Here is a 24,531-nt window from a genome sequence, read left to right as displayed (position 1 = left end):
TGAAAGTCTTGGGCCTTCCCAATAAGGTCCAGGAATTATGTCCGGACATCCCAGAGCTGGACGCTCTGCTGAAGGAGATCGGGGACTTGGCCGAGTCGGGGGCCCGTTACACCGAGATGCCCCACGTGATCGATATCACGCTGCCCATGCTGTGCAACTACCTGCCGCGCTGGTGGGAGAGAGGCCTCGAGAACTTCCCCGAGATGGAGGGCCAGATCTGCACCGACGTCACGTCCGAGCATCTCAATCAGCTGCTGGGCAGCATCATGAAAATAGTGGTCAACAACTTGGGTATCGATGAAGCCTCCTGGATGAAGAGGTTGGCTGGTGAGCACGAGTTTTAAACTCTTATTTATTCTGTCGCATTGTACACCTGAGTTAAAGTGTTCTGTACAAATGGGGGCGACGCCTTTTTGTTTTTTCTCTCGTTAGTGTTTTCACAGCCCATCGTCAGCAGGGCGAAGCCGGAAATGCTAAAGTCCCACTTCATCCCCACGATGGAGAAGCTGAAGAAGCGCACTTCAAAGGTGGTGGCCGAGGAAGACCATCTGAGGATGGAGGGGAAATCCGAGGGGGACGAGGAAGACGGCACCATACGCGATGAGTTCGCTGTCCTCTGCAGAGACTTGTATGCCCTCTACCCGCTGCTTATTCGCTACGTGGACAACAACAGGTACAATAACCTTCAGGTCGTGGAAAACCTGCAAAAGTCATGGAATTTTAAAGTGGTTATTTCCAGGCCTGGAAAAGTCCTGGAGGGGAAAAAAATCCCCAAAGTTTTGGAAATGTTGTTTTATTCATGTGTGCATCATCGCTGAGTTTTAAATTATGAATACGCTTTTAAAAGAATGACGCTCTAAATATAAGTCAGAATAGCAATTTTTTCGCGCTGCAAGTGAACGCACCGTAACTGAATATTTATTCTTTTAATCTAAACTATTGTCTCATTCATTTGAGTCATTTAAGGTTATTTACTGCATGCTCTGGAATTCTCATTGTTAGTTTAAATACGACTTTTTCTCACTTTTTCATGTTTACACCGAGATTTACAAAAAAAGTGTGGTCATGGGAATTTAGTTTAAAGTTCTGTAAATTACATTACATTACATTACATGTCATTTAGCAGACACTTTTATCCAAAGCGACTTACAATAAGTGCATTTCAACCTAGAGTACAAACTAAGAACAACAAGAATACAGGAAGTAACATTTCCTCAACATAGTCGAACTACAAAAGTACCATAAGTAAGTGCTATCTAAGTGCCACTGAAGTGCTAATCTGTGTTTTAATCCAGATATAGTCGGAAAAGGTGTGTTTTCAGTCTCCGACGGAAGATGTAGAGACTTTCTGCTGTCCTGATGTCAGTGGGGAGCTCGTTCCACCACTGAGGAGCCAGGACAGCAAACAGTCTGGATGTAGAGTGATGAGCTCGAGGTGCAGTAGTCACAAGTCGGTTGGCTGTTGCCGAGCGGAGCGACGTGCGGGGTGTACGGTGTGACCATATCCCGGATGTAGACGGGGCCCGATCCGTCTAGAGCACGGTACGCCAGGACCAGTGTTTTGAAGCGGATGCGAGCAGCCACCGGTAACCAGTGGAGAGGCGGAGGCGGAGTGGTGTGGGTGAATTTCGGGAGGCTGAAGACCAGTCGAGCTGCTGCATTCTGGATGAGCTGCAGGGGTCGGATGGCCTTAGCAGGTAGACCAGCCAGGAGGGAGTTGCAGTAGTCACTGCGTGAAATGACCAGAGCCTGGATCAGAACCTGCGCCGCCTTCTGAGTAAGAAGAGGACGTATTCTCCTGATGTTGTGCAGCATGTACCTACAGGAGCAGCGTCGTCGCAGCGATGTTGGCCGTCAGGAGAGTTGACTGTCGAGTGTCACCCGAGGTTCCTGGCAGTCAGGGTAGGGGCCAACACAGAGCTGTTGAAGGTGATAGTCAGGTCGTGGGTGGGGAGCCTTTCCTGGAAGGAATAGTAGCTCGGTCTTGTCAGGGTTGATCTTCAGGTGGTGAGCAGACATCCACTGAGAGATGTCAGTCAGACAGGCAGAGATTCGTGCCGCCACCTGTGTTTCGGACGGTGGAAACGAGAAGATCAGTTGGGTGTCATCAGCATAGCTATGGTAGGAGAAGCCATGCGAGCGAATGACAGAGCCGAGAGAATTTGTGTACAGAGAGAAGAGGAGGGGACCCAGGACGGAGCCTTGAGGAACCCCAGTAGTGAGAGGACAAGGATCAGACACAGATCCTCTCCAAGTTACCCGGTAGGTGCGGTCTTTAAGGTAGGAAGAGAAAAGAGCGAGTGCAGTGCCTGAGATCCCCAGGTCCTGAAGAGAAGAGATAAGGATCTGGTGGTTCACGGTGTCAAATGCTGCAGAAAGGTCTAGAAGGATAAGGACAGAGGAGAGAGAGGCTGCTCTAGCAGTGTGAAGCTGCTCAGAGACGGCAAGGAGGGCAGTCTCTGTCGAGTGGCCGGCCTTGAATCCAGACTGGTGAGGGTCAAGAAGGTTGTTACTGTGGAGATAGGAGGACACTTGGCTCAAGATAGCTCGCTCCAGAGTTTTGGAGAGAAAAGGAAGAGAGACCGGTCTGTAGTTGCTGACTTCAGACGGGTCGAGCGTGGGTTTCTTCAGGAGAGGGTTGACTCTCGCCTCCTTCAGAGAGTTAGGGAAACAGCCAGTTGAGAGGGAGCTGTTAATAAGATGGGTGAGAAAGGTCAGAAGATCAGGAGCAATAGCCTGGAGAATGGGAGACGGGACGGGGTCAAGGGCACAGGTGGTCGGTCGGGCGGAGGTCACCAAGCTAAGAACTTGATTGGGAGACAAGGGGGTGAAAGAGGAAAGAGAGGGGGATGAAGAAGTTAGTGTTGGTGAGGTGATAGAAGATGGATTTGTAAAGGAGGAGCGTATGTCGTCTATCTTGTTTGTAAAGTAGTCGACAAAGTGGCTCGGCAAAAGGGTGGAAGGAGGAGGGGGACAGGGGGGATCAAGGAGGTTGGAAAAGATAGAGAAGAGTTTTTTGGGGTTAGAGAAGGAAGACTGAATTTTGGTCAGGTAGAACGAGCTTTTGGCTGCAGAGATAGAGGAAGAGAAGGAGGAGAGGAGAGATTGATAGAAGAGCAAGTCTTCCGCTTGATTCGATTTGCGCCATTTTCTTTCCGTCGCTCGCAGGGTGGCTCTCTAAATCCATTGGTCAACACGTGTATGAACCCTGAATATTACAAACACCAACATGTTATATACATTCCCACGTGTGAGCCTCGCCTCGTACAAGCAGAATTTAAACACATTGCACTTTTTATTGAAATGTATGATAACGAGCCGAGCGTTGCTCTGCCGCAGGGCGAGGTGGCTGACATGCCCAGACCCCGACGCAGAAGAGCTCTTCCGGATCGTCGGAGAGGTTTTCATTTTCTGGTCCAAATCTCACGTGAGTATTATCATTTTGTATGAACGTCGTCCATTTTGTTTCAGCTCTCATCCTGTATGTTACTGTACGTTTCCAATTTCTCTCTCCCCCCCGTTGTAGAACTTCAAACGAGAGGAGCAGAACTTTGTTGTGATGAATGAGATCAATAACATGTCGTTCCTCACCGCCGACAGCAAGAGCAAAATGAGCAAGGTGAGTTCACGAGAGGCGGAAGCGGCGAGCCCGCGGTGCTGGTAGAGCGTCAGGCGTATTGCGTCACAACTGTACGCGTTTCTTTCTTTGAACCCTCGTTTTCTTTTCAAGATTTTGTTACTTTACCAACTATTTTCAGCCAGGTATAAATCGGCATTTATTAAAGTATTACCACGCTTAGTTTGGCTATAGGATATTCAAACCATTGACTTAAACCCAAATCTGAAACAGAAAGGCACGATCTTCCCCCGGTGCAGGGTTTCGGTGCCTCGTTGTTTCTGATTTTGCACATTTTCTCTTTTTAATGTCTTTGTTTATTGGGCTACATTAAATATAGTCACGCCTTCTGTAACTTTTTGGAGGTTTTGATATTAATCCGCGGAATTGTTTTAAACTTTTTCTCGAACGATAGCCGCTGTGTTAACAATATTCTCTCTTTGGCTGTCCCCTGTCCTCTTCTTTTGGGTCACGGCTGGGTTTCCAGGGCGGGGACTCAGAGGTTAGACTTTGTTCCTGCACGACCGCTGTGCTGACCGCATGGCACCTCACTTTGGGGGAGCTTTTTCATCAACCTCTCCAGCGCACTGGCACTCACACACACACACACACACACATACACATTCTGAAGACATCCCAAAAAACACACAAGTACTCACACACTTTAGACATTCCACATTCCAGTCAGAGAGACGTGTCACCGAGACACGGCCGAATGCTTCTCTCCGCACACGCAGCTGCAGCTGCTGAGTCATGAATACTTTGCAGGCTATTACGAGTTCTCAGTGGAGAATTTGTCTTAGCTCTAAATATACAGTTATATATATATATATATATATTCATAGGATGTGAAAATCCTCGCCAGAAGTCTCTTCAAAGGAGCAACAGATGGAGTTTGGATCCACTTACACTGTCATTACGAGCCTCTACACTTGTGTAGCGACACTCCATATCTCACCCACAACTACAATCTACAATAGCGTTAACTAGTGCAACATTATACACATAAGGATATTCTGTAATAAATATGCACGAGGAAGAAACGCACGTTATTCTCATAAAGGATCACGGGACAAAAGGGCAGACCCCATCTGCGGGCCATCCCCAGTCCTGCCAGTGTGTGAGGGGGGGAGTCTGGAGGCGCTTGATGAAAGTACTCAGCTGGAGAGTCGGGCTCATGGCACTGGGCTTCGCACCAAGCCCAACGAGGCAGTGGGAGCGCAGTGCCATCCTCCTGTCACTGAGTTTGCTCCTTTTTTGATCCTAGGTGAGGTGGAGTCTTCTAGTATGTCTCTTTGTTTCCTTTCTACTGAAGGATGGTTGGACCCGTAGCTTCTGCAATGCAGCTTTTCTGCCACTAGGGGATGATGTTCGTCTTCTCTGTGCTCTTTCTTCTCTCTCCCATGGAAATGCCATGGCACATCATGGTTCACTTTCCTTCACACCCCCTTAGTATCCACACTAACACATGACTCGATGCTTAACGTCACTGAAGCAGGTTTTTTTCGTGCAACATTTTTTGTTGGGTTCCCTCTTTAAAATGTGCTCAAAATGACCATGGACCTAACCACACATTAATTCACTCGTATTATACTATAGCATTCCCCCAAAAGGCTTTGCACCCTGTTTCCTCTAAACTAGACTTCCATAACACACTGGCTGGTGAACTGAGTTAGTACAACTCTAGAGCTGATGTTTAACTTTGATAGTGGCCGTACAGCCTCTTTCAGACTTAATGTATGTGTCTGAATTCTTATTAATGAACAGATCTATCCATCTGTCCATTATTTTAAATGCAAGATAAAGGTTTACATACTCGAGCCACATTAATGAGTGTCTTAAGTTAAGTTCAGTGGACCACAGAGCATGCATTTAATAGACGAAACATTCACATTACCAAGATGCATTTACATACTGGATATATTGTAAATGCTCTCACATACATTAGCACATTTTTGGAGGACTCCAGAAAGAGCAGATGACAGAAGGACTGAACTCTCACAGAAACAGAAACAGCAGTTCAGGAGACGACACAGCCGCATGTCCCGTAGACCGCTTGTTTTTACAGTAGACGTGTGATTTTTTTTTTTTTAACATCCTGCTACTGATTTCGAGAGTTTCGTTCTGTAACTTCATCTAATATTTTAATCTTTCACCGAGGGCTGCTGTAATTCACAATGAGAGAAAACCCCTTTGTGCTCGTTTCTCCTGTTCATGGAATGCTGAATGGGTTGTTTTCTGTTGCATGTTTTGTAAATGCAATATCACTGTTTTAATTCCTTTCAGCTTCCCCTTCCCCCCAAGCCAGCTATATCCCCACTTTGCCCACACATCTTCACTATTCCCTCTACTTACCAGTCTGAGCTCAGAGAAACAAGGATTTATATATATATATATATATATATTTGGGGAATAACAGAAACTAGACATTGAAATGTAGTCCCTTACTTTCTTTTCTTGAGACGTTGTTGACAGTAACATGTTTAATAGGAATCCCCAGTGCATACAGCTGGGTATCTTTACATGGAGAGATCTACCCGTTTGCATTATTGCATATTGCTCAATCGTGACTAAAAGGTAGGATGACGTTCAATGTTTTGGATCAAAATGAGGTTTGGACCATTGTATGTTTACTTTGTGTGACGTACAGTCGCAAATACACAGAATCAATTGCATTTGTTGCTCTTGTCATGTTGCAGTCGCTCCCAGAATTATAGGAAAACAATAGTCAATCGCTAACGAGGGCCAGACATTGAGTCCACGTTGCGACGCGTTCGATATGGAGCGAGTGGAAACCGTCGTGCCACGCCTCTCTGGCGTTTTGATGAGATGCTGTGAATGCTTTTCTGGTTATTGTCCCTTTCCTCAGGGCGGAGGCTCAGACACCGAACGCACCAAGAAGAAACGGCGTGGGGATCGTTACTCCGTGCAGACGTCACTTATCGTGGCCGCCTTAAAAAAGTTGCTCCCCATCGGCCTCAACATGTGCTCCCCCGCCGATCAGGAGCTCATCAACTTGGCCAAGATCAGATACTCTTTGGTAGTATTTTGTCAGAATTTGGACCGTCTCAATGTCGATAATGCATTATATACTCATTAATACCATATAATCTGCTTATACCACTGTAATTAGAATTATAATCACGCAAATATATTCACAATTCTTTATAACAATAATCTTAATAAGTTGTTAAAGCATTTTATAATAATTTATAAAGTTTATGTATCATATCATTGTTGTAAAAGGTATAATATTTTACTCCGCATTATATTTACTGTTATGATGTATTATAATGTGAATGAAAGTAACTCTTAAGTGGTCATTCTTTGATTTGAGTAAAAATAAAATGTGACTGAAATGTCAGTTACCAGTAATTATGAAGTATTTTGGTAGTGCTTATAACTGATTTAATAATAATAATAATAGTAATGGAATCTATTTGTAAGGCACTGATCCAAGAATCTCAGAGTGCCACAGAGCCAGTACATGGTTAAAACTAACTATAATTAAAAAAAGGAATATTTGACAGTCATAAAACTCAACTCAAAGACATAAAGGCCTTCCTGAATAGAGTTTTACAGCGCTATAAGCATGTTCTAAGTAATTTTAATAACTTTTCTAATGCATTAGAGACATCAGCTTTATATAAAGTGTTACCTAACGTGATTCTCCAAAACAACCGTCGTCTGATTTGCATAACGTAAATGACACGTTTGTGTAATAAGTTAATAACCATTATCTAATAGTTTTACCTCCCAAAACCGTTTTAGAGGGACAACGGTTGATCAAAGCTTTTCCTTTCCAGAGAGACACTGATGAAGAAGTGAGAGAGTTCCTGCAGAACAACCTCCATCTCCAGGGCAAGGTATAGACTCCTGGACTGTCGGTCCAACACGGATGTGTTTACATCCAAGGAATCGGGATGTGTGATCATAATAATAACCACAAAGTGCACATCAGAAAGCTGTGTGTCCCTGTGTTGTGGGAAGGTGGACAACCCCTCCATGCGCTGGCAGATGGCCTTGTACAAGGAGATGGCGGGGAAAGCCGAAGATGCCGACGCTCCGATGAAAGTTGTCAAGAGGGTGCAGGAGGTTTCCGCTGTGCTCTACCACCTGGAAGTGGTGAGTTCCCAAATGGAGTCGTGCTAAGTGGAGTAGACGCGTACTCGTTTCTCCGGAACGTACGAGTATGAGAACGACAGCCTGACTAGCTGTGTACGTGTTATTTAAATTCAATGTGAATATTCGACTACGGTGAGAAATTATCAATAAATTGCTTGTCACGGGAGTATTAGGGTGGACCCAATAGCACGACTCAAGAGACAGAACTGCAAATAATGATATTTACTCAGAATATTCAGGAAAAGACCAGGAAGAAATATATCAACAAAATATGTAACGCACGAGGGCTGAAAACACAAGATAATCTGGCGGAGGACAAGTGAGGGGACCTGAGTAGACGGGGACTAACGAGGGAATGGGCAACAGGTGAGACGGGCATGCGGACCAGGTGAAGGGAATGAGGGACTAACGAGGTGAGAGAACAGCTGAAGGGAGTTGGACTGACAGGTGGGGAGCAGGATCTGGAATGACGTGATAGTGAAACAGGCAGACAGGATGAAACCAACTCATAAAAGGAAAGTGTGGAGCTGAACTGTTACATTGCTCAATATTGGTAGAAGCACAATGTGTTTCAGAGGTGTTGAAGGAAAAACAAAAGGACTTTTAGAGATAATCTTCAATACAAACGCAACTCTGTGCAAAAATGTGGGAAACTTCTACATGTTTTCATTTCAATAAGGCCGATCAGACGAATACAGCAGCTGCTCCGTTCAGATTAAGCAAAGAAAGAATTGCACAATTATTCATGAACTGTCGCTGATCTTTCACCTCACAGATGCCCAGGATTTTACAAAAGTGGAGGGGATTTCTTGGCTCTTTAAACCGCTCAATACGGCAATAAGTCCTAACTCATTTTCATGGAAACCTCAATAATTATTACTTCAAGCATACTGCTAGTTTAGTACCCTGATAGTCAGAGTATACATTTATTTTTAACATGATTTGACGACTACGACCGGAGGCCTTTCCTGCTGTACATTTTAAAAAAGTCACAGTATAAATGAATTGATGTAATTCGTTAAAGTTCTACTTTCTCTGGTACAGACGGAGCACCCGTTTAAATCCAAGAAGATGGTGTGGCACAAGCTGCTGTCCAAGCAGCGCCGCAGGGCGGTGGTGGCCTGCTTCAGGATGACGCCTCTCTACAACATCCCAAGGTGAGGGCGGGACACGGAGGTCAGAGCTGTACAGTAGCGGGTGTTAAGATACAGCACATACTCTAGGTATGTGTTTAAGTTTGTCTTTTCCTTTTGCATCGTAGGCATCGAGCTTCAAACATGTTCCTCGAGGGATACAAACGCAACTGGCTCCACTCCGAGGGTTACTCGTTTGAAGACCGCATGATAAACGACTTATCCGTGAGTGTCATCTCACATCTTGTTTTATCTTGTTTCGTTTGTCTGTTTGTTTCCCTATACACCAGAGGGGTCAAACTCATGTTCACCGTGGGCCACATCAGCATCATGGCCGCCCTCTTAAAGGGCCGGAAACACTTTTTTTAGTGCAATAACTGTAATAATAACATAATAATTATTACCACTGTACACATTCATATTTACACTATGTTGATCTGCACTTCACACATTTCATTTACACTACACACATACACACACTTTGCATTTTGCACACTCTGTCTATATTTAATTTAATTTTACACTGCAGTCATTCGTATTATATTGTGTATGCATATATGTTGTGTATATATATATATACATATATATTTTATTTTGTATTTTACTTTGGATACTTTGCACAGTCATTGTATTATATTTGTGTGTGTGTGTATATATATATATATATACATAGATGTTTCATTTTATATACATATATATATACAGGACTGTCTCAGAAAATTAGAATATTGTGATGAAGTTCTTTATTTTCTGTAATGCAATTCAAAAAACAAAAATGTCATGCATTCTGGATTCATTACAAATCAACTGAAATATTGCAAGCCTTTTATTCTGATTTATTGCTGATTATGGCTTACAGCTTAAGAAAACTCAAATATCCTATCTCTAAATATTAGAATATCATAAAAAAGTATACTAGTAGGGTATTAAACAAATCACTTGAATTGTCTAATTAACTCGAAACACCTGCAAGGGTTTCCTGAGCCTTGACAAACACTCAGCTGTTATAAATCTTTTTTTTTACTTGGTCTGAGGAAATATTAAAATTTTATGAGATAGGATTTTAGAGTTTTCTTAAGCTGTAAGCCATAATCAGCAATATTAAAAGAATAAAAGGCTTGCAATATTTCAGTTGATTTGTAATGAATCCAGAATGCATGACATTTTTGTTTTTTTAATTGCATTACAGAAAATAAAGAACTTTATCACAATATTCTAATTTTCTGAGACAGACCTGTATACTTAATTTTATATTTTACTTGTATACATCTATATCTTTTATCCCTGTTTTTTATATTTTATATTTATATTTTATTCTCGTGTGTTTAGTTTATTGGTGCTGCTACTGTGACGACAAATTTACCCTTGGGGATTAATAAAGTATATATCTATCCATCTATCTATCTTTATAAACTCCTGAAACATATTGTTGAATAACTCTCTTTGCATTTGATTATTGTTTATTTGGGTGTAGAAATATTATATGTAAGAGAATGTCTCTAATATTACAACATAAATTCATTTAATTTGAAACCTTCAAAATAAAAGCATGGGCAATTTTTCCTCAATTTTTTTAAGAAAAGGTGATCATGTGTCTTTCAAGCCGTCAGGGGCCACATGAAATGATGCTGTGGGCCGGATTCGTCCCGCGGGCCTTGTGGTTGACACGTGTGCTATACACCGTCCCTCACTTTCCTCTACCTTGTATACACCCCAGAAAGCCATGAAGCAAGAGGAAGGAGATGAAGAGGAGGAGAGAGAAACCAAGCCCGACCCCCTCCACCAGCTCATTCTGCATTTCAGTCGTACCGCTCTTACAGAAAAGAGGTTAGACGGGTCCCCGTGGCCGTCATGTGCTGCAATGTGTGGCGTTATTCCTCGCTTACCAATCTGTCTTCTCCCGTCTCACTTTCAGTAAACTTGATACAGATCATCTTTATATGGCATATGCAGAAATTATGGCAAAGGTGAGTCATCGCAAAGGGACCTGATGTACTTTGAAAAAAATCATATTTTGTACTTCACTTTCACTAACTCTTTTTTTCACTTTTCCTTTCATTTAGAGTTGCCATATTAGTGAGGAAGAAGAAGGGAGAGAGGAAATGGTGAAAAATGCTGAGGATGAGATGTCCTTTGAGGTGCGACAGTCAGAACTGGTAATGGGCGGCCGGGGGCTGGGGACCAGGAACACAGGAGCGGTAGCTCTCAACGCACCTTGAGTGACCTCATTATCAGAACATCACTTCACAAGCGCACCTCTCTCTGTCTCTCTCTCTCTCTGGTCTCATTCCCTGTCTGTTCTGTCTCTTCTGTCTGCATGTTGCTTTATATGTTGCTTGTGAGTGGCTTGATTTAGAAACTCTAAGCTCCAATCTAGATGTTTTTTTACTCTATGTACCCTAATTTTTGCTTCAATTTGGAACATGATGTCAATTATTTGACTTGCACGATTTACCATAATTCAAAATGACTGTCAGTCCTCTTTACACTTTTGTGTGTGCCTCAAATCTGGATTGGGTCTCATTAGATTAAACTGAATGTAACTTAACTTCAACAATATTAATAACGATAACCAACAATAGTAATCGTCAGACTAATTCAAATTCACTTCTGAAAATTTGAACTCAGCTTGAGAGACAAATGTAAAACACGTGTGATAAAAATTCCGAAAATCCAAAAAATGTGTAATAAAAATCACACTATAATTTTACCGCACAGCTGATATAAATGGAGTCGGGGCTCTTTGTACTTGAGAGGAAAGATCAGCCACATTTCCTTGAACAAGTTCAGGAGTCTCAGAGACTCATTAACACTTTAAGTGCTGACTTCCCTGTTAAAAGCAACTGGAGCTCAACTATTACAACAGATTGTTGTTGGCCTGACCATCAACACTTATTGTTGCTTTAAACCAAACATATTTAAATATTTAAAAATGCAAAAAAACTGGGGAGTTAGACATGCTAAAAGAAAGGCCGGCTGGAGATGATATTACATGTTATTAAAGGCCATTCAAATTAAAACGACTGTGAATGTGATTTAACACAAACTCATTGACTAGTGACGTCATCCCTCCCCGTTTATATATCTGTCCCGTTTCTCTTTCTCTCCCATTGCTCCACGTAATCCCTCTCACGTTCATAACGGCATTCTCCATTAACCGAATGCGACTCATCGATGTTCCCTTCCCCCACTCACATAGCATACTGACAGACTACAGTGAAAGCCAGTGTAGAACATGCAACATTAAAAAGCTATATTTTCAAATACGCACTCGGTAGCTTTAAAAAGTCTCAAACATCAAGTGCATACAGTTCATGATCATTAAAGTGAGAGTCAGGGAGTTTCGAAAAGGTCCAACTGCACGACACATAGCGGGTACGACATGAACAGGCATACGTGGGTGGGTGGGAGGGGGGGTGGAAGTGGGTGGGGGGGTGGAAGTGGGTGGGGTGGGGTGGGGGGGGATGTGACACGTTGATTTGTGATGTGGCTGAACAGAGGAATGTCAATTTGTCCTCTGAATTCAGAGATATTTATATATATATTTATTTCGGAAAAATGGCATTTCATTCCCAGGTGGCACGATCTATAAATAAGGAATATAGTGCATTAGCACCAATGGAGATTAAAGCCCATTTAGAGTCAGAGTAATCTTTATTTTTCAATCATTATTATTTGTACATTCATTTTTTCTAACCATTTAAAGCAAATGCCAAAGGAATACCTCCGATGCAGACGGATTACAGCTCCTGTAATGTGATATGTGTCCAGTGTGCAAGGCTGCTGCAATAAAAGACACTTTTTTAGTCAACTATATGGCTATAAAATGCTACGCTGCTGCCGCTGTTTCCTGTAGTCGAACGCTTGCTCCAGACGGCAAACGTGAACGAGTAGAGTAACAACTCCATGACTAATAAAACAGTTGTGTGGAAGAATGTGTGCAGTCAGACAGGAACAATGTACAGTAACAACCCGTAATGCAAAAGAAAAGTGTTCTGCAATGTTACGCAATACATCAATTTAAGAAGAGAAAATAAAATTGACAAGTGATATAACAAAAAGGAAAAGAGCATGACACCGATTTTTGTTATTCACAACTATTTTAATTTTAAGTATTTTACAGACCGCGTGAGGGAAAAATGGTAAGTGGATTTCGGACTTCAATATATATTGAAAAGTTAGGGACTTGAGTGAAAGGAGAGCGAATGCATATTGAAATTGAGAATATGAATAGATGCATTGGACAACTTTTTTTGACATTTGAACGCCGGGAGCCGGTTGCAACAGAGAGTTCAAGGATTATATAATTCTTACATAAATGTTTCAGTGCTTTTAGATTAGATTCACAACAAAGGATTCATCAAACAAGTATTCAATACATTAGATTGGATTTTTGATTTGATTTTATTAGCATTAGATCGGACGCCATTGGACACAGCTCTCCATGGACACTCCTGGAGTGCTCCCATTACTGAAGTCTTCTACTATTAATTGTGAAACCCAATTTAGTAAATCCCTAGTTTGAAACTAGCGGTTTCTATTAATGCAGGAAGGACTTCCCAATTGGAGTTAGTCATGGTATTTATGAATCGCTGGTGCAACCCGCTGAATATTTCATCAAATATCCGACGTGAAAGAGTCCACTCGGATCTATTTAAATTCTCTCCGTGATAATTTGACGGCAGCAAATGCTCATGAAGTTTGTGTCCACCGCAGGAAAAAGAAATGGAGAAACAAAGACTCTTGTACCAGCAGTCCAGACTTCATAACCGCGGCGCCGCTGAGATGGTCCTGCAAATGATCAGTGCCTGCAAAGGTAGCCGCACCTTTCGCCTGCACGGGGATTTTATATTTTCTTCTTGCCGAGCTTATGAACGAGTCTTTTCTTTTTTCATGCAGGTGAAACCGGACCGATGGTGACTACGACCCTCAAGCTGGGCATCTCCATCCTTAACGGTGGAAACAGCGAAGTTCAACGGGTACGTGTCCTGAAAACACTTTCGTCATGTTAGCTTTTTTTTTTTAAAGCACCTATAAGGATAAGCCCCTCCCTCTTTTTGTTGTCAGAAAATGCTGGAGTACCTGAGGGATAAAAAGGACGTGGGCTTCTTTTTGAGCGTCCAGGCACTGATGCAGACGTGCAGGTCAGTGTTCAGTCCATTAACACACTCATCCACTTTGTTTTCATTGTAACATTAACACCATTTTAACTTGAGGAGTGGGGGGGTGTCTGATAACAAAGGTTTGTGATCTCTGCAGCGTCTTGGATCTGAACGCCTTCGAGAGGCAGAACAAGGCCGAGGGGCTGGGCATGGTCTCAGAGGAGGGCACCAGTAAGTCGACTCACTCTTTTCATCACCCCACAGCCGGTGTTTAATATCTCCATTTATAGACCACCTGCATCATTTTAAGGCTCATATTACATTGTTAAGTACACTTTACTCATCTCATGTCACATTAAAGTACACAAGAAGTGACCGCTAAGCCTACGTGGACTACATTTAGCATCATAGTACAACCCTTTATTTAGTATACCTTCTGGAGGGCTAAATATGGAGCCGACAACTCAGTGTCAGATTAAACATTGAAGTCCAAATGGGAAGAAAAAAAAGTAATTCTTTTTTTAAAGTTACTTTTAATACAATTATTAAAATAGAAAATAAATTAATCTAGCCAGATACAATATTAATTAATGGGCATCGATGAATGAATCTTCCTGAAAATATATCATAATTAAATATTAACACTTGAGTGATGTGAGATTATTGCCAGACCACAGGCTTTTATTATATTAATATTATTTCAAATATTGTAGTGTGATTAATTCACAAATCATACATTTTTTTTTTTTTTAAACAATTTAAAACCAGAACTCGGTGTCTGTTACTAAAATACATTTGGAGGTGAGTAATTTATTGTATTTACTTTCCTCACACTGATTACACTCATTAAACCTGTTTTAGTAATCTATAATCTATATTATCATATGTTATCTGACCTCAACCTGATTTTAGGATGTAATTGAACTGTTTTCCTCAGACGAGAAGGTGATGTCAGACGATGAATTCACCTGCGACCTCTTCCGCTTCCTGCAGCTGCTTTGTGAAGGTCACAACAACGGTGAGAACCACTTTTCTTTTTAAACAGAGTAAAAAAGTAAAAATTCAAACCAAGTTCTGAATTTTATTGACGCAAACAAACTTCCCTAAACGATCTCGATCCTGCAGATTTCCAGAACTACTTGCGGACGCAGACGGGCAACACGACCACCATCAACATCATCATCTGCACCGTGGATTACCTCCTCAGACTCCAGGTGCAGCTTTTAACTAATAAAGATGAAAGAGTTAACACCAGTCACTAAAACTACATGTGTAATGGGACTTGCTCCTGAATACTTTGTATTTAGCATTTTAAATCGATTTAATACAGGGAGATAGACCTTTTATCCAGATGTTATGCTCTACTTGTCTCTCATTTTTCCACATCTAGGAGTCCATCAGTGATTTCTACTGGTATTACTCCGGCAAGGACATCATTGATGAACCGGGAAAGAAGAATTTCTCAAAAGCGATGACTGTGGCAAAGCAGATCTTCAACAGCCTCACTGAGTACATTCAGGTAAAATCAACGCCAACAGGAGCTCACACTCCACGGTGGTTTATTCTGTGTGTGTAACACACAGTCTCTCTCTCCAGGGTCCGTGCACCGGGAACCAACAGTCCCTGACCCACAGCCGGCTGTGGGACGCCATCGTCGGGTTCCTTCACGTCTTCGCCCACATGATGATGAAGCTGGCACAGGTACACGCACACGCCAACTTTCCCACGTCATGCTTGGCCCTAGCTGGAGCTGTATGATCCATATTGACAGATATATATATATACATCTGTCGTAGAACTTTAAAATATTAACAGATGTTATGACCAAGACAGAAATTGGCGGGAACCATGAAGGCATAACGCTCTTTGGTGCCTAATGTTTTTCGCAAGTCAATTTCTGTTAGATATTTTTGGCTCACTTATCGACCAAAGTGAGGGCAAAATGTAGCACACGTGTTGGTGGAAGTTCCCTAAATCCTCCCATCACGTTGGACACATACAGAAACCAGTATCAACCACTCCATGTTGTCACAAGCCTTATTATTTATGCTTGTAAATGTAGGTTTTACACATTCAGAGAACAAAGTCACTGTGGATTTCTTGATTCCAGAAGTATTTCAACCATTTATTTGTATTTCCAGTTTTAAAGTCGTTCCTCACTTTCATATTGAATCTGAATGGAAACCTTTTTTACCACAAAAAGACAGTTTTACGCGTCAACAGCAGGAAAATCACAGGTGTGAATGATCATATGAATGATGGCTGAATAATGTCATGGCTTACTGGGACACTTGAATAGGACATACCGAATGTTTTTTATGACACCTGTGCTTTTTCATAAATGACAAAGTCTAAATGTCTGCTTGGAGAAAAAAAGAAAAAAAAGGCAATTAAATTTTTCCCAAACAATAATGTGTATAATATATATTTTTTAAATATAAGGCAATATATAATGCACTCAGAGGCAATTTGACTATTTTACAAAGAAACGTCGGAATCACATTTTAGTGTAAATGATGCAAATAAAAGGTGAAATAATTCTGAGGTTAATCACATGACTTCTCCTCTCTCCCCGGTGAGGTCGTCCTCTGTGGATGCCCGAGTCTAATAGCACATCTTTACTATTAGCACAATGTTGTGCATGTGTAACCCTTTAATCGTACATTCCAGTTAAGAGCCGTACTTCCTGAGACACATGACGACTAACACAATATTACTTAATATTACTTTCCCCTCCAGTCCTTCTTGACCTGATTTTCTTTCTTATGGTCCATCTTGTTTTTAAATATCAGGGTAAACCAGTGCGTAGAGGATATTTGAAATGTTTAAATTCCAAAAAACTAAACTAATCAGAATCAGAATCCGTTTATTGCCAGGAATGTTTACACAAACGAAGAATTTTTTTTTCAATCTTTTTTTTCAATCGTAGTGCAGTATGTCAAAGATGTGACGTTATTATTGTATTATAGTGTAATATTATAGTGTGTTGATGTGTACGAGCCCAAATATTATTTTATTGTTAAACAAAAGTAAATATATTTGTCATACGTTACGTGCCCCGTAGCGCATTAGAGCGTTTGAATATATGTAAATGTGATTAATTGTACTGAATAATTTATCTACCATTTAAACTGTCTTCCACATGGTCAATGCAGGGTAAAGTATGTATCCATTTTATTTATATCTATTAATGTGGTATTGTGTTTACTGGTTTGTAATCTATTCAATGTTGGTTTCCCTTATCAGGCTGTTTTATACCCACCTGCTTTCAAAAACAAAAAATAACTATACTTCATTTGAAATGTCATCAGGAGTCTGTACACAATAGAAATTAAAACAAAGCTTTTAGTGACGTGAAAAAGAAACTTCTGAACAAACAAAAGCTTTAAGCACATAGCTTATTTTAAAATAATTTGTTTTTAATACACACTCTGAGAAATCTATAGAGAAATTAGATAATTTACTTTGATTTAGAAAACTTGTCCTCAAATGTAATTATAGACTTTTATACACCACACGAAACATTAAAACACATTTATGATCTTTTTTAAATCCATTTTTGTAAAGTATTTTTTACCCTGTAACTGAAAACTTCTTCTATATTTACCACCAAATACTTATTAACATCTTAGTCAGAATTCATCCTGATTTTTGACGGCTATTAAGGGAGTACAAAAATAGAATCAGCATTTTTTGTATGCGGGTAAACACACAACCATGTTTAATAAATCACACATTAATATGAAAAGTATTTTAGAGACCTAAACATTCAACATCTACAGTTACACTTGATGTAAATCCCCAAAATGCACAAAATTACTGCAAAATTAATTAATAATGTAATTGTTACATCAAGACTTCAGGCAATATTCTCCTTACTACGAAGCATTTTTCTTTGTTAAGCATTACTGGGACTATTATGCACAATACCAGGAAATAAAAACAAAAAAACACACATGACTATTGTGACTAACAAACATTGTTTTATCCAGATCACTCAATTCATAACAAAAAAGCAGGTGACTACAAAACTTTCTGAGAGAAGGATTTACTTTTAACCGCCACTGCTGGAGTACACACTTTTAATGTGAGATTATTTGCTGTTGCAATCTACATTTTAATGTGACAATCCACTTATTTTGTGCACACATTTAACACTAAAGTTAGGATTCTGTTGCAAATGTCATTCACTAATAATTAACCAGAAGGAATATGCTTTTTGTATTTGTGCTGTGTGCTGCTTTGTGGATTCTGCTGGCTTTGATTATAACAACTTATATTTAAGCATTAACATAACATACGTATGTATTTGTGCAGTATATTTATATATAGCATAGTGTATAAGAATATATTGATTTGAACAAACAACTAATGGATATTCAACCGGATTCTGTTCTTTACATCCAGAGTTCTTCTTTCCTCGATGAAGAAATATTAAATTGAGTAATGAATTAGAGTAATTAAGTAGTCGAATGTTTCTGTGATTTGATTGGCTGATACATGCAAATATGTTTCTTCTGTGTTAGAAAAGCTTCAGCTATAAAATCTAATGCTCGCGCTCGTGAACAATTTGTTCACAACTCGCATAGAAATAATTTAACATTTAACTTTTTGTTTGAATTTCATAGAATAATATAGAATTAATTCATATAAGTAACTATACAATGAGGATCAAGTTGAAACCAGACGTTAGCTTTCTTACGATTTTCAGATATTCTCTCTGCATGAAGGTTTGATTCTTTAACTATATTTTTGCAGCCTCCACCTTTGTTCCTGTGTTATTACTGTTATGTTAAAATCCTTTTCGTGTAATAACTGTTGACACTTCACCAATGACTATTGCATCTCTTTAAATCTATGCAGACCCCCGCCAATTTTTTTTTTTTTAAATGATAAAAGTTGCCGTTGCAGTAACATGTTGTGCGTCTTCTCACGGTGACAGGACTCCAGCCAGATCGGTCTGCTGAAGGAGCTTCTGGACCTCCAGAAGGACATGGTTGTTATGTTGCTCTCACTGTTAGAGGGTAAAAGAGCTTTAAAAAAAAAAATCAGTTTCCATCTCTCTTTTGCTCTTTTCCAAATACTCTTGTTTTAATTTCTTCAGGAAACGTGGTAAACGGTACCATCGCACGCCAGATGGTGGACATGCTGGTGGAGTCCTCCAGCAACGTGGAGATGATCCTCAAGTTCTTCGACATGTTCCTCAAGCTGAAGGACATCGTGGCCTCGGACGCGTTCCGCGATTACGTCACGGATCCCCGGGGCCTGATCTCCAGGAAGGACTTCCAGAAAGCCATGGACAGCCAGAAGCAGTACTCGCCCTCGGAGATCCAGTTCCTGCTGTCCTGCTCCGAAGCCGACGAGAACGACATGATCCACTACGAGGAGTTCGCCGATCGCTTCCACGAGCCCGCCAAAGACATCGGCTTCAGCATCGCCGTTCTCCTCACCAACCTGTCGGAGCACGTGCCGCACGACATCCGGCTCAAGAACTTCATCGAGCAGGCGGACAACGTGCTCAACTACTTCCGCCCCTTCCTGGGCCGCATCGAGATCATGGGCGCCAGCAGGAAGATCGAGCGCATCTACTTCGAGATCACCGAGGTGAACCGGAAGCAGTGGGAGATGCCGCAGGTCCGAGAGTCCAAGCGGCAGTTCATCTTCGACGTGGTCAACGGCGGCGAGTCGGAGAAGATGGAGATGTTCGTGAACTTCTGCGAGGACACCATCTTCGAGATGAACATCGCCTCGCAGATTGCCGAGCAGGAAGAAGAGTGGAAGGGCGAGGAAGACGATGAGGGAGAGGAAGTCGCGAGCGAGGCGGGAGAGGCGGCGAACGGAGGCGGAGGCGACGAAGACAACAACGGCGAGGAAGGGCAGCCCGAGTCCAGCTCCGCCTTTGTGGATTTCATAAACAGCGTGCTGTGCTTCTTCCGCATTTTCACCTTCCGTAACCTCCGCCGGCAATACCGCCGCGTGAGGAAGATGACGCTCAAGGAGATCGTGGTGGCTCTGTCCACCTTCTTCTGGACCATCCTGATGAGCATCCTCCACTTCATCTACAACGTGTGCAAAGGCTTCTTCATGATCATCTGGCAGACGCTGTTCGGCGGCGGCTTGGTGGAGGGGGCGAAAAACATCACCGTCACGGAGATCCTCGCGAGCATGCCGGACCCCACGCAGGACGACGTGCACGGAGACGGGCCGGGGGAGCCGAGGACGGGCGAGGAACAAGACACCGGAGGGGTGACGGACACCGGGGAGACGGGGAGCGGAGAGGAGGAAGAGGAGGACACGCAGGATAAAGAGGGCGGGAGGGTACCGGGGATGGATGTTCCGGGTGGACTCGGAGACATGGGTGTCGAATCCCCCGTTGAACCTCCGACACCTGAAGGGACGCCCATCACCAGGAGGAAAGTGGTGAGTCGTTATCAAAACACATCAAAAGTTTGGGGACACCCAGACAATTTGGGGTTTTCCATGAAAACTCTCACTTTTATTTATCAAATTAATTGCAAAATGAATATAAAATCTAGTCGAGACATTGACAAGGTCAGAAAAATGATTTTTATTGTAAATATTAATGTTGTTCTTCTTGTGGCTCAAAGGAAGGCCAGTTGTATAGCTTCTCTCACCAGCATAACTGTTTTCAGCTGTGCTCGCATAAAAAGGGTTTTCAAGGGTTTTCTACCCCTCCGTTAGTCTTCTAAGGCGATAACACAATGTACCATTAGAACACTGGAGATGGGCCTCTACACACCTCTGTAAAGACTTCATTAAACACCATAGAATAGTCATTTACACATTAACTATGTAGAGATGTATATATGATTAATTTAGTTATCTTCATTGAAAAAAACAGTGCTTTGAAAAATAAGGACATTTCTAAGTGACCCCAAACTTTTGAACGGTAGTGTGTATAAATATTAGCGAACGTCTCGATGGCTCCAGTTGCCCTAGAATGAGGAAAAGAAAAAATCAAGTTTGTTAAACTGAAAGGAAGAAAACAAATAAATAAAAGGAAGTATTGTGAATTGCTTTTTGTTTTGTTGCAGCAACCAGAAGAGAAAGCACCCGACCCCGTTCCTGTCGTCGTGGTAACGCCCCCAGAACCCGAGAAGGCCGAGTGAGAGTCTTGAGTTGCTTTCTTGTCTTTAGTTTACTTTCAACATATCCTCAGTGTGTATATATATATATATATACAGTAGATTAAAGAAATATACTTGCTGCGCCATCAACATGACCATTGTGTATAATAGACGATACTCATGTAGTATTAATAATAATAATAATATACACTTTTATTAATCCCCAAGGGGAAATTAGTTCTCTGCATTTAACCCATCCTTAGTTATTAAGGAGCAGTGGGCTGCAGTGAAGCGCCCGGGAAGCAACTGGGGGTTCAGTGCCTTGCTCAAGGACACTTCGACTTGCAACTAATGGGGAGAGCGGGGATCGAACCCACGACCTTGCGGTTGCAGGACGGCCCTCTTACCCCACTGAGCTACAGCCGCCCTACTGACACGGGATATGATTGGACGTCTCATTGGCGGAGAGAGACATAAGCCGAAAGATGGCAACGGGTTGCTCGTCTTTCTGCGTCGTGATTTTTTATTTTCGATGTTGATGAAATCCACAAATCAATAACCTCTCCCGTGTTTTGTCCGTCAGCATTGAGAAAGCGGAGAAAGAATCCCAGATTAAGGAGGAAGAGAAGCAAAAAGAAAGAAAGAGAGCGGCCAAAAAGAAGGAAAAGCCGACGAGGGAAGGCAGATTTAATATCTGGAACGAGCTGGAAAACCAAAGGAATAAATTCATGGTGACGCATCGGCTCCCGCTGGCTTCAGGATCCACCATCCGGGCACTAAAAATCAGCTGAAAACAATATTTCCATCTCTCTTTTTGTAGAACTACCTCTCCAGGAACTTCTACAATTTACGTTTCCTGGCGCTGTTCCTGTCGTTCGCCCTGAACTTCATCCTCCTCTTCTACAAAGTACGCTTCTATTCGTCTCTGCGTCATGTGCTCGTATCAAAGACACCATTTTAACTCCTTCTCTTCTCTGTTGAAGGTGTCAGACTCCCGGCAAGAGGCCGAGGACGTGGAAGGATCCGGACTGTCGGAGGGCAGCGGGATGTTTGAAGCCTCCGGGTTCTTTGAGGGATCGGGGGAGGAGCCCGAGGGATCTGGAATGGGTGAAGGAGAAGAGGACGAGGAAGAGGTCCCGATTTATTTCTACTTAGAAGAGAGCACGGGCTACATGCAGCCCACGCTGTCTTTCCTCGCCGCCTTGCACACGGTCATCTCGTTCATCTGTATCATCGGCTACAACTGCCTCAAGGTATCTGACGTGTTCTTCTTGACTGACACTCGATATCCATGACACGACTTTGCAAACAGTTCAACGGGATTTTCAATTGTTTTATTTTCTTCAGATTCCTCTGGTGCTCTTTAAAAGGGAGAAAGAACTTGCAAGGAAGCTGGAGTTTGACGGCCTCTTCATCACGGCGCAGCCGGAGGACGATGACATCAAGGGCCAGTGGGACCGACTGGTCCTGAACACACTGTACGTAGACACAAAAATCATTAATCATCATTTAAAACACCAGGTTTTCAAAAAATATCAACAAATATAATAAATAAAAATACCAGGTTTTCAAAAAATATCTTACAAATATAATAAATACAAAATATAATAAATACAAGTATATTAAAAAATATATACATTATAAATATAATACAAAAATATTATAAATAAACAATATTATAAATAAATAAATATTATAAATACAAACATATATATATATATATATATATATATATTTTAAATAAAATATATAATAAATAAATATAATATATATAAATATATATATAATAAATGTCTCTCAATAAATAATGTCCCCCCCTTTTTTAACAGCTCTTTCCCAAACAACTATTGGGATAAATTTGTCAAGCGGAAGGTGAGTTGTGTTTTATTTCAGTTAAATTTTTTTAAATGGTTCTCCGTGGATCCGGTGTAACATGTAACGTGACGCCCCGTGTCCAGGTTCTGGATAAGTACGGCGACATTTACGGCAGAGAAAGAATCGCTGAGCTCCTGGGTGTGGATCTGGCTTCGCTGGATGTGAGTCAGCAGCATGAGAAGAAACAGGAGGAGCCAGACAGCTCCGTGTTTGCCTGGTAAAGAACTTCAAATTACTTCCAACAACAAAAATCACAGACATTAAAACGTCTAGAGTATGAATATCAACCGATGTTATTTTTCTCAGGTCGTCCACCATCGACATGAAGTACCAAGTCTGGAAATTCGGTGTTATATTCACAGACGGTGTAAGTAAACCCAGATTTACATGTATATTGCACATTAAACTACATTAAGGTAAGGATGTTTATTGTCGTTGTAAAAATATACACACAAAATGATGTCAATACAGCAGCAACAGGTAAAAACATTTATCAGGGTTGTTACGGTCATGGAAAACCTGGAAAAGTCATGGAATTTAAAAATGGTTATTTCTAGACCTGGAAAAGTCCTCGAAAAAAAATGTAATCCCAAAAGTTTTGGAAAAGTCATGAAAATGTTGTTATATTCATATGTTAATTTACGCAGTTTGATTTAAAAAAAAACATTTATATAAATATTTATTCTTTTAATCAAACTATTGTCTCATTTATTTGTTATTTAAGGTGATACTCATGTTTACACCGAGATTACACAACATGTTTTGTCATGGAAATTTGGTGTAAAGTCCTGGAGATCCATTGGTCAACATGTGTATGAACCCTGATGTACACAAACATTAAGAAAGGGCTTTTTTAATTTAAAACGAGACATTTCAAAATAAATTAAACAGAAATAAAACATAAAACACAGGCATCAATGATTTAAAAGTGAACAAGTGTAGTTACATTATTACATTTAGCTGACTTTTATCCAAAGCGACTTATAATCATGTTACATTCACACACCGTAGACACAGCTACAGGGAGCAGCTCAGGGTTGAATGTCTTGCTCAAGGACACATCGACTAGGGCGGGGATTAAAACGCCAACCCCCTGATTGACAGACGGACCTGCTGACCACAGCGGTACATACGGTACCATACTATGTGAACACGACCTCGCCTCTGAGGACTAACACGCCCCTCCTCTCTCTCTCTCTCTCTCTCTCTCTCCCCGCAGACCTTCCTGTACCTCTGCTGGTACACCATCATGTCTCTTCTCGGCCACTACAACAACTTCTTCTACGCCTGCCACCTGCTGGACATCGCCATGGGCGTCAAGACGCTGCGCACCATCCTGTCCTCCGTCACGCACAACGGCAAACAGGCGAGTGCCGGGAAAAAGTGGTTCGATGATATTAAGATATATATATATATATATATAGATTTATTAAGAGATATATATATATTAATATTAATATATATATTAATATATATATATATTAATATATATATATAAATAGATATATATATATTAATAGATATATATATATATATTAATATATATATATTAAGATATATATATTAATATATATATATATATATACATATAC

The 24,531-nt window shown here is 41.2% G+C and overlaps 1 protein-coding gene across 5 annotated transcripts in view; it reads left to right on the top strand.

Moving 5' to 3' along the window:
* LOC130210325 (ryanodine receptor 1-like) overlaps positions 1 to 24,531 on the top strand; it is a 60,439-nt gene that overhangs the window by 32,909 nt on the left and 2,999 nt on the right. The window contains exons 69-100 of one of the 5 annotated variants that reach the window (XM_056440469.1): positions 7 to 327; positions 433 to 673; positions 3,340 to 3,427; positions 3,527 to 3,619; positions 4,104 to 4,118; positions 6,486 to 6,656; positions 7,423 to 7,482; positions 7,607 to 7,741; positions 8,786 to 8,898; positions 9,003 to 9,099; positions 10,592 to 10,701; positions 10,790 to 10,841; positions 10,938 to 11,012; positions 13,591 to 13,690; positions 13,774 to 13,853; positions 13,942 to 14,018; positions 14,134 to 14,207; positions 14,914 to 14,994; positions 15,102 to 15,190; positions 15,367 to 15,495; positions 15,573 to 15,677; positions 18,919 to 19,000; positions 19,081 to 20,396; positions 21,032 to 21,102; positions 21,648 to 21,795; positions 21,885 to 21,971; positions 22,048 to 22,317; positions 22,412 to 22,542; positions 22,894 to 22,936; positions 23,023 to 23,156; positions 23,246 to 23,306; positions 24,159 to 24,305. In XM_056440469.1, coding sequence (XP_056296444.1) covers positions 7 to 327; positions 433 to 673; positions 3,340 to 3,427; positions 3,527 to 3,619; positions 4,104 to 4,118; positions 6,486 to 6,656; positions 7,423 to 7,482; positions 7,607 to 7,741; positions 8,786 to 8,898; positions 9,003 to 9,099; positions 10,592 to 10,701; positions 10,790 to 10,841; positions 10,938 to 11,012; positions 13,591 to 13,690; positions 13,774 to 13,853; positions 13,942 to 14,018; positions 14,134 to 14,207; positions 14,914 to 14,994; positions 15,102 to 15,190; positions 15,367 to 15,495; positions 15,573 to 15,677; positions 18,919 to 19,000; positions 19,081 to 20,396; positions 21,032 to 21,102; positions 21,648 to 21,795; positions 21,885 to 21,971; positions 22,048 to 22,317; positions 22,412 to 22,542; positions 22,894 to 22,936; positions 23,023 to 23,156; positions 23,246 to 23,306; positions 24,159 to 24,305 — 4,796 coding nt within the window. Of the gene's footprint in view, positions 1 to 6; positions 328 to 432; positions 674 to 3,339; positions 3,428 to 3,526; positions 3,620 to 4,103; positions 4,119 to 6,485; positions 6,657 to 7,422; positions 7,483 to 7,606; positions 7,742 to 8,785; positions 8,899 to 9,002; positions 9,100 to 10,591; positions 10,702 to 10,789; positions 10,842 to 10,937; positions 11,031 to 13,590; positions 13,691 to 13,773; positions 13,854 to 13,941; positions 14,019 to 14,133; positions 14,208 to 14,913; positions 14,995 to 15,101; positions 15,191 to 15,366; positions 15,496 to 15,572; positions 15,678 to 18,918; positions 19,001 to 19,080; positions 20,397 to 21,031; positions 21,103 to 21,327; positions 21,796 to 21,884; positions 21,972 to 22,047; positions 22,318 to 22,411; positions 22,543 to 22,893; positions 22,937 to 23,022; positions 23,157 to 23,245; positions 23,307 to 24,158; positions 24,306 to 24,531 lie in introns of those variants that run through there. The other 4 variants (XM_056440449.1, XM_056440476.1, XM_056440459.1 and 1 more) reach the window with 4 other exon arrangements.

The sequence above is a fragment of the Pseudoliparis swirei genome, chromosome 3 (assembly GCF_029220125.1).
Source record: "Pseudoliparis swirei isolate HS2019 ecotype Mariana Trench chromosome 3, NWPU_hadal_v1, whole genome shotgun sequence".
Lineage (NCBI taxonomy): Eukaryota > Metazoa > Chordata > Actinopteri > Perciformes > Liparidae > Pseudoliparis > Pseudoliparis swirei.
This window is presented reverse-complemented; position numbering and strand designations above follow the sequence as displayed.